We start from the raw sequence: 13,918 nt of genomic DNA, 5'->3' as shown, positions 1-13,918 counted from the left end.
ATTGTGCCTTTTCAGAATGAATAATCAGGGTCTTTCTGTGCTCATGGTTGGGACTTGTTTCATTCAGTGTCTTCACCAATGACATGCAGAAGGAAGTAGACAGGAAAATCTCCAGGTTTGCAAACGGCACTAAGCTCTGCCAGATTGTCAAACGTCGTGGCATGGAGGGGAGATCGAGAAGGACCTTACAAAAGTGGGCATAAACATGCTAGATGAGCTTCAGTGTGGATAAATTTAGGAGGATATAATTAAGGAAAAATTATCTAGGCATCTTTACAGAAAACTGAAATCAGAACTGGCAGTTACAACACTGGAAATAGATCTTGACATTACTGCTTGCCTTCCCTTGAGTTCATGTCTACAACAAACAGCAGCAGCCAAAAATGCCAACAAAGTATTGGGCATAGTCAGGAAGGGTGCAAAAAGGAAGCCAGTGCCATTTCCTTGCTGTCTAAAACCTTGACATGCTGTATTTTGACTATGCTGCATAGTTCTTGTCTTCACAATTTGAGAAGGACACAGTAGATCTGCAAAATGTACAGAGAAGGGCAACCAAAATGATTAAAGGGATTAAGCAGCTGCTTAACCAAGAGAAGCAAAAAGGCTGTGACTCCTTAGTTTGGAGAGAACACTAGAGGATGTGTGTACGCAAGATTAATTTTTATAAAATCATGATGAATTGTGATAAGAATGGTTACTTGCAGTTGGATGAATAGTGGATCAGGTCTAAAAAAGTGTGGTGATGCTGCATGCTTTGCTAGTCTGTCCACGGGAGAGAAACTTGCAAGTGAGAATGAGTGCCAGGGGACAGAAATTTGCATTTGCTAGCTTCGCTGTTCTTTCCTCTGTTTCCCTTTTGTCTTGTTCTGCTTTAGCACTGAACATGGGAAACAAAAACAGATCAGAAGCATTTGAACTTATTTTTGCCATTCTCTCCACAAAAAACCTAATTATTAAGACCAACTAATGAAGTTTTCACAGAAGCAGTTTCCTTCATGTAGCTAAAGGGATTAATGAAAACTTTTAAACTAGACAGTACTGGATTATTTAGGCTTTAAGATATTTATTTTTATTTCTGTTGAGCAGAAGGCTATGTATTTTTAATGCAGCTGTTACACGGAGGGAAATTTAAATACAACTCTACCTAAAAACAAAACAATCCAACAAAAAACAAACAAACAAAAAAACCACCAACAACAACCAAAAAAACCCAACAAAAAACAAACAACAAAAAATCAACTGCATTTTTATCAGTAAAGATAGTTTATTAGCATCTTATCTCTATTGAGCCAAATAAATGTCCAGATAAGCATAACAGTCTTCAGATGCTATGTCATACTTCGTCACCTATCTTAAATGTCTTGTTATATGTGTAGGTAAATTCTTGTTACAACTAAGAAACTTCAAATCAAAACCTGAAAAACCTCTGCCTAACCTTTAATTTAATTTCTGATCTTTAAAACATGGAAAGATAAAATGGCATTTCCTCTGGAGTGAAGTCAGAGAAAGAAATCTGTTACTTAAAAAACCTGATACAAGGAATGATTTCTTATCTGGCTTTGTAAGCTCAGTAGAGGGTTTAGCTGCTTTAATCTGAACAACAGTTTTTCTAGTTTGGAGGATGCTGTTTGAAAGCTTAAATGTCTGTTTAAAGTCAGCATATAAAAGGAGTCCTTTAGCTGAACTGTCCTGCAGAATGCCCTCTGAATACATAAGAAAACCAGGCAATAAAGTCTTAGGCCTACTTTTATCTGTTTTTCTGTGTGTGACTTAGTCACACAAATACAAAGAAATCTATCTATTGTCACAATAGACATGCTGTGAATTCTGAAGCTGTTTCTTGAAATTGTTACCATAATGGTACTTGTTAAAAAAAAATTATTACTAAAAGCCATGACAGAATTTGTATCACAGTTAGATTAATCTTCTGCATACTTTTATGAGCTTATTTTCCTAAAGGGAAGAAATAAACATGTACTTTTGTGACAGTAAAACACATGTCCATCTTTGTACCATCACTCTGTCACTCAGTGCTTGACAATTCAAAATTGCAAAGAAGAAAGTTTCTCCAGTGTATATGGAGGCAAAGGGACTCATTGCTATGGCTTGTGAAAGAGCAGGGCTATTATAGTTTTTTTGGCTTAGAATGTCCCAAAACATTGCAAGTAGAAGGAAAAAGACCTTGTCAGGAATGCAAACACTTGATTTTGAGCCCTGCTTATGAATCTGGATAATGAAATGCTTGACTGGAACTGATCTCTTTATTTACTGCCTTATACAAGGTTTCTCACACCTTCCTCTGAAATATCCAGGTCCTCTTAAAGGCAGTTAAATTATGTTAAGTAGATGGATCACCAATCTGGCCAAGTATGACCAAGAAAACCAGTGTTCCTCTTTGTTTCAGTAATGGTTTGTGTGGAGATCAGTTTACACTCTCAAAAGCTTGCTTTTGAAGGCCGTGGTATAAAATTAAGGAGACTGACTGAGTTTGTCTCTCATGGGGATTTACTCTTTCTGTTTTCAGATGGTACCAAAACTTTGGATTTAATATTCATGAGGCAAAGACCTCTGAATTATTCATGTCTTAGAGCACATATAGCAAAAATTATTTTGAGGTATTTCTCACTGTGGTGAAATATTGTGTGATAACAGACCCTTATGTCAGTTAGATATCTAATATCTCTATGAGGATTTTGCTATTGCATCCTTTTTTCGTGTACATTGAAGTGTGGCATGCTAAGCCTTGTGAAAAGACATAGAAATTGCTGGGAGTTTTCCTTCCCTTTTCCAAACTTGTACCAGTGCTAGGGAAAATCACACTGTGTGCATGCACATGCACTCATGTTCTTATGTATATTGTATGCATGTGCCTAAATTCTGTTTAGATACACTAAAAATAGGCACACTTTCATTAGGCAATGAAAGCAAGGACATGAATGTAAGCTATGGCTAGCAGTGTTGCGTACCTGGTGGTTACATTGGTTAGTTAGAGATGATGTGCAGCAGATGAATGTAACAGTAATTTATCCCATAATAACTGCACCTTCTTTGTCTCTGTCACAAAAACACAGTAAAAACAAACACTACCAACAACAGAGATGATGGAGAAGAAAAATGAGAGTGCTTGAGAAGGGAAATAACCATATATGTGTACCTTTTGACACTTCATTTTTATATGACCCAAGGCTGACAGATCCAGAGTATAAGCATCACTTTCTTATAAAAGCTGGTCTGCAGAAAATTATAGCCTACCTGAAGGAAAACACAGACACAGCCAAAAAGCAGTGTACTGTATTACTTGGCTTCTCTGAATGATAGAGTTTGTTGCCACACAAAGCTCCAGGTGGTTTTAATTTCCAACTGAATTTCTAATCTTCTCTTCCAGACTCTCAGAACAGCAGAAAAGAATCTTATGGTTTTATCGTTACTATTGCAATAATCAAAATTGCTCCCTTCCTCTGATACTGGGCAGTGCACCCAGCTGGGATCGAACGACTATATCTGAAATGTATGCCATGTTGAGGACATGGAGATTTTCTAACCCTCTGGAGGCATTTGGGCTTCTGACTTTCAGGTAAGGAAAAATTAACCAAGTAGTAAAATAACAATAAAAGAATGATGATGTGCTGATTAGTTCAGCACTTCAGTTTGCTCAGCACAATACCATGCTTTGTTGGTTCACTGACTGTGCTTTCAGTTCGGTCCCAGTGTCAAAGCGAAGATATAGTTGCAACACTTGTAATGATCTTGAGTTCAACATGCCAGCCTTGCGTTTGTGGCTAAGAGGTTTTTCTGTTTCTTAAGATAATAAAAAGAGTGTTTCATTCACTGTAGCAGATTTGATCAGTTTCTAGTAACTTGATCATTCATATACTTACCACTTATGTAATACTCCGTATCTTCAAACTACTGTACTGAGATTAAGTGACTAATGGGAGAAATATGCCTCTAGATTATGATACCATGTAAATATGTACAGTCCCACCTATAGCCCATCTTTCTGAATTAGAATGAAACTTTGAAGTTATTTTCTCACATTTTTAATACATTCTGTTGTGATGCCTTATGTTCCACTCCTACTTCTTACCCTGGGAGCAGATTGTTTGTTGGAAGGCTTTCTTGATGTTGGAGATAGTCTTACTTATGATGTAATTGCAGATGTCAGGGGACAGAATCTGTGTCAGCAGTTGCATTTCCTCTGAAATCTTGGAAGGTATTTTTCATTAAGTGATCTACCTGTGAAAACATTAAACATGCGGATGAAGCGGTTGAGCAAATTCAGTTTATCAAGCCCCTGCTTGCCTGGATAAGCAGAAGTGGCACCAGCATTGCAATCCCACTTAAATGCTTGAAAGAATATCTCTGCTAGAACCTTTACTTGAGAAAAGACCTTCTAGAATCAAGTCCATATTATTACAAATAGTTATGTAATAATATAAAACCTACTATCAACTGTTATTTTCCTCTGTATGCGATTTCCTAAGAATACCTGTGTCTCAGGTTTATATCAAAACTATTTGCAGTTTCACATGTTTGCATACATGTATTTTTTACGTTTGGTGGCAATGATGGAAGCAAAGATCCTGAAGGGTCAGATCTGGTATCATAGTATTGTTATCCTTTTTACTGTTATTAAATTATTAGAATCTGATTTATAAAAGAACCAGGTAGAACGTATATGAGCAGTGTGTTGTGTTCCACACCCCAAGAGTACCAAGAGATTTAGAGATCATTAGTCAGAGCATGCCAGGCTTTCAGACCAGAATTTTTGTAAAATTTTGTTTCTCTGTATGGGTGGCATTTCTGCAAATGAAGAGCTTGATTGATCTTTGAAGATGTAGCTCTAGATCAGGGTGTGGTGCAGACTATCAGTCTTGTCAGGTGTTTCACAGGATAGTTAATATGACTCAGCCTGTCACAGAGCTTCCCAGCAGGTAGTGGATGCACTGTACACACTGTTCGTTCCAACTACCACAAAGATTGCTGGCAGGAAAAGACAGGAAGATGTCATCACTGCTTCTCTCCTGGTGCCACAGTTGGGAGTGGCTGGCACCTGCAGTGGTGCCAAAGAACAAGTGCTTCTGATCAGGATCTTAGCTGGTTTGTCCCTTTAGTTTTTTTCTCACAAAAGATAAAATCAGTCTTCTTTTTCTTTTTCTTTTTCTTTTTCTTTTTCTTTTTCTTTTTCTTTTTCTTTTTCTTTTTCTTTTTCTTTTTCTTTTTCTTTTTCTTTTTCTTTTTCTTTTTCTTTTTCTTTTTCTTTTTCTTTTTCTTTTTCTTTTTCTTTTTTTTTCTTTTTCTTTTTCTTTTTCCTTTTCCTTTTCTTTTTCTTTTTCTTTTTCTTTTTCTTTTCCTTTTCCTTTTCCTTTTCCTTTTCCTTTTTTCTTTATGGTAGCACTACAGAAAGAAGTTCTGGATCACAGTACAAATTCTCTAAAAACAAAATCCACAATATTTTGTAGGTACATGAAAAAGTGGGAAGGTAATCTTCAGAAACAGAAGGTTTACATTTCCTTAAAGATGTCTAGTTTCTGAGATGTCTAGGTCGCATGATTTAACTGCTGAGAAAAAAGTTTATGCTAATGGGGAGCACAGATTGAAGAACGGGAGTACTTTCCATTTATATACATTATTTTCTGAGGTTTCCTCTTGTGGTCCTTATCTTTTTCAGATTTCAATAATTTTCAAAAGTAGCACTGGATAGAGTCCAGCTTTCCTTCACTGACTTTGGATTGTAGGCTCCATAACTGAGCTATTCTTGAAGGGTCATTCAACTCTGTCCTGTATTATGTTTGATGCTGACAATTCATCATCTCAGTTCCTCACTTCTATCGTCCACGAAACACCTCTCTTATTTCTTGTGATTACCGAGACAGCTGAAAGGTCCATGTTAATTCAAAACGTAAGCATAGTACAGAAGAAAACATCTTCTTATATTAATTTCTATTTTAAGGACTTGTGTTACCATCACTATTAAATCATAGGTAAGTAAAACTAATTAGGATTAATCTTTGTCTACATGTACCGTTAGTGTAATGCAAGGATACAGGAGTAGATGTACTAAATCAGACCAAAAATCAGTTTCATGCATGCTGTCTCCAATGGTCACCAAAAGTCTAGGCAAGACAATAAGAGTGGACCAAACGTAATGGTACTGTGCTAGTCTCCCAGCTTCCCATAATCTGCAGGTCAGATATTTCCCAAGACAGAACATTTTGGTTTAAGAGCCCTCTCACATTTTTCTCCTATGATTTTTTTTCCAAATAAAAATTAATTCCACATAAACATCTAGCTTTCAGAATATCCTGTAGCAAGCAGATCCAGAGTTCAGCTCTATTTTCTGTGTACCGCAATTAACCGCATTGTTTAGAAGTACTGTAAAAGAGACCAAGAGTTTCCAGTCACTCCACATTTTGGATGCTTCCTTTGCTGGAACTTCAGTTTGCAGTGTCACTCTGTTCTCTTTAAGAGAACCTGAATTCCTCCTGCAGGCATGTGCTTACTCTTTCTGTAGTTTAGAGAGGGTTCTCAAAATCGCTAGTCACTTTGGCAAGCCTTGGGCTGAGGAGTTTAAATCGTCCTTCTCATGGCGAAAAAGCAGCACTTGTCTTGGTAATTAAGCTCAAGTTCTCTTTTGCAAGGATGAAAAAGTGAAAATGCTACTTCATTGCCTGAGTTAGAAGGCAGCATCCCAGAGCTTAGGGAGGGGTATCATGGTCCATCAGATCAAGCCCTGTTATTACTCACCTGAGTTAAAATGCTCATTGCAACTTTCTTAAACATCTGAATTGTTTTGTTTACAACACAGTTAAATGTACCATTTAATAGATAATTCTTGTTCTTTGAGCACGTCTCTCCTGCTTATGCTCTTCCACTTTGCAGGCACATCTCAAGGCAGCCAAATGATAACATACTTATTTATGCCATGGAAATTAAGAACTTCCAGAAATTGGAAACACAATCATGGTACACTTCGCAGATAAATTCAGGAGCAACCTTGTATCCAGTACTTGCAGCAAGTTCATTGATTCTTAAAGCCCCAGAAGCCAACACTTAAAAAAACAGTTTGAAAAATAATGAATATTTCTTTAATCAATAAAGACAGGATGCAGAGGGTTGCAGGGGGAAGTGAAGAATAAGATTTTATACTCTTAGTTTTACCTCTAATTTCAGGGAAGGGTGATTATAAGCCATTGCCTGAAAAATAAGTTTTTCCCTAAGGCAGAAGATAGAGAGCTCATCCCTCCTACTCAGCACTGCTTATTGGCACCCTGTGCATTTTACCATTGACTTCAGTTATTGAGTTTGGCGAAAAGCCAAGCTTTAGTGGAGTTAGAGTTTTTATAACTATATCTATTTTGCATGGCACACGAGCCAGGGAAATGACACCAGTACACTTGTTTAGTCAGAGAATTTTCTGGATGACAGGAAGAAGCAAAAGGCAGTGTTAGAAATGCCATAATTTATGATGTGTTGCTTACATACCAATGTTTTGTGTATGTATACCACAGCCACACAATTTCTTTTTCATGTTATTTTGCTATTCAAAGTACTGAATATGAAAGCCAAAACATATTCATTAATGCAAACAGCAGAAGGTTTGCTCCAGCCTTGTTTTTCAGGAACATGTAGAGTACACTTGCAGCCCGCTGAGGTATCATGGCTAGGAATCAGGAAATAGAGCTAGAATAATGAAAGAGCCACTAAAGAAAGGTATGTCATTTGCAGGTATTGTGCATGGCTGTTACTATTCTGAAGAGAGAACTTTTATCAGTAGACCCTGGAGATTAAGAAATAACCTCCCTTGTAGGCTTAACAATCTTTCCTAGAAACTTTCAGCTAAATTCTAGCTCTGCCAGGGCAAGTGCATAGGAAAGGATATTCCTTTAAAACCATGTGCTGATTCAGAGGATTTTGAGATCAGACATTAAGCTGTCAGAGAGGTTTTATAGTACCTTAGTTAATCCCCTGTAAGGAGTAGGCAGAGTAGGGGAAGATATGACTCCTCTTACCTCTCCTTGACCAGAAAAGATGCCGTTTTGTTTATAACATCTGCCAACCCATGACTGTCACAACATTGTTGATTTTGACATGTAGCAGAATATATATTGAGTTTCAGAGTTTAGGATATATATCAATATATGTAAAACTCACTTTCTGACCAGTAGTTATAATAAAATGTGATAGCCTGAAGCCAGATTTTTTTTCTTACACCTTTGAAAGCCAAGTTGGTTTAGATGTGTTGAATCGGACTGTCATTTCTTTAAAAAAAGCAGAATTTGAGCTGTTCCTGAGTGTCCACAATGGAATGCCCCATAGAGTTTTTTATCAAACAGATACAGCTAGAGCATATCTTGGCCTGTTTGCATCGTACTTGGTTTAAAAGGCTGTAGTTCTGTATCAATGTGGAGAACAAACACAGGCTTATGCAAAGAAATACGATAAGAATAAGGCAACAGTCTACAATTAATTTGAGACTTGATGTACAGAAGGCATTACTGATAAAATTTTTAAACTGCTTTGTAGTAATGTGCATGAAATTTAGTGGTAACTTATGGGAAGATGTATGCATTGTTTGGAATAGACAACTGTTCACTTTAAGCATCATAGTGCTTTTTCACTGCCTTTAATAATTTTTAATTTTCTTGACAATAAGTGTGAATGTACTATAACAGACAGCTATAAGACAATTAACAACAGATAACTACGTAGGACAGGGCATGCTTTTCTGTACATAAATGTACAATCTAATCAGGAGGCTAAATCTGTAAATAATCAAGTTCTCCATGTTTTTTTTCTTTTGTTTTAATGTAATAGAGAACAAAATTTGTCCTTGGGGTAGGAAGAACCTTCTAGATCATACAGGTTTCAAATAGAAAATTGCTTTTTATTAACTTCTTCCTAACTTACTCTCTCCTAGGATATGGCTCATTATATCACCATATGTCTCTATGACATCTTAAACTTATTAATAGTTGTTTTAGTCAGAATTTCTTGCAGAAAATGTATGCAAGCCTTATTTAAAGCATATTTTCTCTGAGTAAATTCTGCAGATCCATCTGCGAATCGATTGGCCAAAGCAATAGCTAGTGTGATCATGAGCTTTGCAGTGGCAGGGGTGATGGGAAGGGTTTTGCATGTCTTAGCACAATGAGAGAATATTTACTCTTTTTCCACTGAAAATTTTTAAAATTTAGTGTCCTTTTTACTGATGCTATTTATCTTTCTGTACTATCTTGTAGTCCTTGCTATTTTCTAATCTTCTTACACTTACACAGTGTTTTCTTTACAAGCCCTCAGAGGAATCAAAAAAATCACCAACAGAAAGCAAATAGCCCTGCCAATGTTATCTGAGTGCTAGAACGAAAAGAATTTCTTAATTATATTTTTTTAAGTTTCTTCTCTCTTCCTGTATAATTACTTTTAGAATAATTAAATTGCCATCCAAAACTAATCTCTCTATTCTTTTAAACTGTTCTTCCATACTTTCTCTTCTGGCCCAGTTGCACTTGTCAGTGATGTAGTATCCTTTACTACTTAAGTGGTTTTTTTATTTTGAATCGGTATCTTCATTCCAATAGGTTTACTAGCTCAGCCTTCCTTGTTTCTCCCAGAGTTAATAACATGTGTTTTGTGGCACCAGTATCTTTCTTTTCTTTTTTTTTTTTTTGAAAATGCAACAGATCTTAAAATGAGAAGGGAATTTCAGAAATGTGCAGCATATTACAAGCTTCTGCCTTAAAAAATGGCTCATGAAAGGCCACTCTCTTTTCTACAGAGATCCTCACATGCTAGAAAATGTAGAGAACTGTACAGTTCCATTTACCTGACAAATATCTTCCTGCAAAGGGCTACTTGAGACAGAGCAATAAAATTAGAGCAATAAAACTGTTAAAAATGAAGTGCACATCTATTTCTCATTTACAGTCAAGTCACCACTGGCAAGTGCTGAATCTCAAGAGAATTCCACAAATCCACAGAATGCTCCAACAGCACTTAGTTTGCTGTTTGCATCTGGTTTAGCTGAAAGGTACAGCTAGACAAATATCTCCCTACTGGCCATCTATATGAAAATCAAAAACTTATAGTTGTTCTTACTTCTAAAGCAAATTGTAATTTATGTTTTTCCAGCTCAAAATTCAAGTTTTACAAAAACCGTCTTCAATTCTCAAGGGAGACTCAAGCTGCTTAGACAGAAGTTATAAAATGGGTGGCTGTCAATCATTGGCATCATGCAAAGGGAGTCTTGAGTTAAACATCAAAGGAAATCAATTTCATAACTCTAAGGAGAATCCAGGTTGCAAAACAAGCTGTGAAGGGGAAATCTGAAGTCCTGAGGAGTATCACCTGTTGCTAAAGACTAGACTCAATAACTATCATTTAGGTATTGTTATTTTTTTCAGTAGTGAGCATGTAAGCCTGGAACAAACTTATAAGAAGTCATAATCTCTGTTGTGGAGTACTGTCCTGGTTTGAGCCAACATTAAACCTTGGCAATTACTCATTACACAAAAAGAGGACAAATAAAATCAACCGAAAGAAGAAAGCTATAACATGTTACAATTCAATCAGGTGAATGAATGAGGAACAGCATAGTTCTATTCACTTATTTATTGACCAAAAGGTTGTCTGTCTGGGAAAAATGATATAACTAGAGGTAATTGGAAACCTGGATGAAAATTACCATTTTGAAACTATGCAAAGAAAGAGTCATACAAGCATTGTTAAATTAGCTAAATAGCTAAATTTTCAGAGATATTGGTAGCAAGGATAAAACAACTAGGGGATATGAATGCCTGAATCTCCTGCTACTCTGAAGCCATAATCAGAAGCCACATATCAGGAACCTGATAATCTGTGGTTCAGATCCTTTGCAAAATTCATCTGATATAGATGAGCTATGGAACAGATATGCTCCTCTTTCTTAGGAGAGTACCCTTAAAGATTGGAATATTTAATTTGCCGTGATACAGCAATCACACTTCTCTGCTTCCAGAGTTTTCAGTACGTGTAAATAATTGCATATTTACTGTAGCAAACCCTGGAAATCAGCTGTCCCCTAATCTCCAAACTATGAAGTTGTTAAGTTCTTAAGCCTAAAGTGATTTCTCTTGCATTGAGTTTCAGAGCCAAAAAATCAACTGATTGTGTCCTTTAATCAAAACTGGTTCATGGATGGAACACTCAAAAATTTGCAGGATTATTCACTGCAAAAACCCCTCTAGCCGTAATTAATTACTGGACTACAAGATGGTATAGTTTCCAGGCATGTGAAGGGTAGGATTTTTTATTCAGATCTGTTTCTAGGCTGTATCCTGTTACTGGTTTTTAGCAAATAAACTGATGTATGTAAGCATGAATAGCGTAAGCACCATATAATAAGAACAGTGTGATACTAATTTAGTTCATAAGTATTTGCTGTAGTTCTGATGTTTCTGAGGATCTTAAATGTTTTCTCAAATACAAATGTAAGGGATAAAACAAATACAACTAATTATTTTTTCTATTGTATCTGTCGCCCTGAATAACATTCAACAGAGAAATGGGGCTTAACAAATTGTCATATACTTAAAGGAATGTGTTAACTGCTCAATCTTTCAAAAATATTCCTTTTCAAAGATGACCTCGAGATTTACAAACTGAAGGATCAGTTTAGTAACCAGGACCAACAAATAACAGGATCTCATTCAAGAGGAGTGACAGCAGCTATGTTACCTGAAACAAACAAAGCTGTAGATTTTTCATCACAGTGCCTATGCACTTGAGGTCATCATTATTGTAATCACATCTTCTGCAGATACTTTTGCTAACTTAGATATAGCCACACATTTGACTTAGAGTAAATTAATTCTAAGCAAATTAAAATGTTAGCCTTTGAATTTTCTGGAAAAGTTGGCATTAAAATACTTCTGATGTTCTTTGTTTAGCTGGAAAAAATGTAATAGTTTCTCTCGTCATAGCGTTGCATATATTTAGATGCTGGCTGCTAGTAAGGACAAGCAGTAACTAGGTAATGTTCTTCTGCTTGCCTTACTGCCTATATAGAGTGTAGTTCACTATTCAGTTACCTGTTGAACTAGGAGTGAAGGAAAAGACTAATTTCTACATTATCTGCACATGCTTGGCACTCAGGCCTTTGGGGCAAATGCATAATTAGAGGACAGGATGATAGGAAAGAGATTAATTTTTTTTTTAGCGTGCAGTCCTCCTTGAAATGCATTTTGTCCTAAATAGCCATGTGAATTTGAAAGTAATGACCTCAGATTCCTAGTATGTTGCATATAATAAATAAATAACACTCCTTGCAAAATTGGCTGATTTGGGGCTATCATGATAAACTATTTATAATCTGTCCTCATTAAGGTCATCTCAGCATTATACAGTTATAAACTGTATTAAAAACATCGTCAAATATGTACCATAACGGATAGAATAATAAAATCAGACCTGAGCCATAGTGTTAACAGAAGGTTTGAAAGTGCTACAGGTGGCAGCTGATTGTAGCACAGAAGCCAGGCCTTTCAAGTAGATCCAACTGTTAGACTTTTTTTATATTATTTTTTTTTCCCAAAAATTATCCACATTTTCATTTGATATCCTGTAGTTAATACAGTGATCAAATTGTTCATATCGTTTTCCTTCAGCTGGTTTTATTGAACTTAAAGGCTCAGGCTTAAAGCTGGAAGTGTCATTATACTTTTGAGCACTTTCCTGTACCATTTCTTCTCTTTCTCCCTCGATAGCAATGAGCAGTCATTGGTGCAAATGTGGTAGTGTCTCCCATGTTGAACATCTGATTTATTTTTCTAGTGGGTACATTGTTGGTAAAAGGTGCTGGATGGAAAGCTAGGAAAAGAGCAGTCTGATTTTGTGATGAGCTCATAAAGCAGTAATACCAGTGGCCTTGTGACACCTTCTAATGTACATGATGGTTCCGATTTCAAAGGACTTACTCCAGGGCAAATTGAAACGATAATCTGTTTCCTTTACTCATCATTTTTATATATTCCTAGACTGCCAAATGAGAGATTTTCAAGAGAGTCTGATAGTCATATTGATTCAGAGGGGAGCAATTCACTGCTTTTTGTGGGGCAGGTATTTGCCCTCAGAGAACTGGATCAAAGCCCAGCAGCTCTTTTGAACAACTAGATATTGACTGTGATGCTGTTTGAAGACATTTTTGCCCCTTTGGCAGAGATGACCACTCTTGCACGTCTGGTAACTGAAAGGTCATGTGAACATTTCCAGTTTGCTTAAGGAAAAGACAGAAGAGTATCTTGGCAAGGCAGTGGACAAGCTTCAAGTACCGACAGACAGTTAAGGGTGACACAACGTAGGAGAGGTTGAGCATTTCTGTTCCTTTCCCTGTGAAAGCAGGACAGTCACAGAACAGCTAACTGAACCGAACAAGGCAACTTCTGTGTACTTTAATTTCTCCATGCATCACAGTTAATGTCACAAATGCAACACATGAAAAAGTGGAAATTACTTTTGTATTTTATTTTTTCAAAATAAATCCTTAATGGATTATTTTTCAGCTTTCAAGTATTAAAAGAAACACTGTATTCTTTATGTTTCTTTCTCTGAAAAGAGACAAAATGTTCTGTTAAGAGTCAGTTTTGATCTGTATGGTTATACTAAAACAAAATCAGCTATATTATCCAGCCTTCTTTCTCTGTTTTATCATTGCTACTACAACATCTTTTCATCTTCTATCATTTCTACAGTTAGATCTCCATCAAAAAACTGTATTAGGCTACAGCCACTGTGGTTTCAACCAGACTTTGTTGAGAATACAGCTTATTCTGAATACTCAAACATTTTCTCATCAGAAACAGCCATTTCACTGACTTGGAGCTTTTCTGGGGCAAAGTGTTGGGTTTTTAACTCCATTTTCTTTTAAACTCAAAAGAAAACA

The 13,918-nt window shown here is 36.3% G+C and overlaps 1 protein-coding gene across 1 annotated transcript in view; it reads left to right on the top strand.

The window, feature by feature from the left end:
- PIK3C2G (phosphatidylinositol-4-phosphate 3-kinase catalytic subunit type 2 gamma) overlaps positions 1 to 13,918 on the top strand; it is a 201,110-nt gene that overhangs the window by 72,026 nt on the left and 115,166 nt on the right. The window contains 1 exon segment of the mRNA XM_051642625.1: positions 3,386 to 3,574. Within this exon segment, the coding sequence (XP_051498585.1) occupies positions 3,386 to 3,574 (189 nt within the window).

Source organism: Apus apus, chromosome 1 (genome assembly GCF_020740795.1).
Source record: "Apus apus isolate bApuApu2 chromosome 1, bApuApu2.pri.cur, whole genome shotgun sequence".
Taxonomy (NCBI): Eukaryota; Metazoa; Chordata; class Aves; order Apodiformes; family Apodidae; genus Apus; species Apus apus.
Note: the sequence above shows the minus strand (reverse complement) of the source record. Positions and strands in the feature narration are given on the sequence as shown.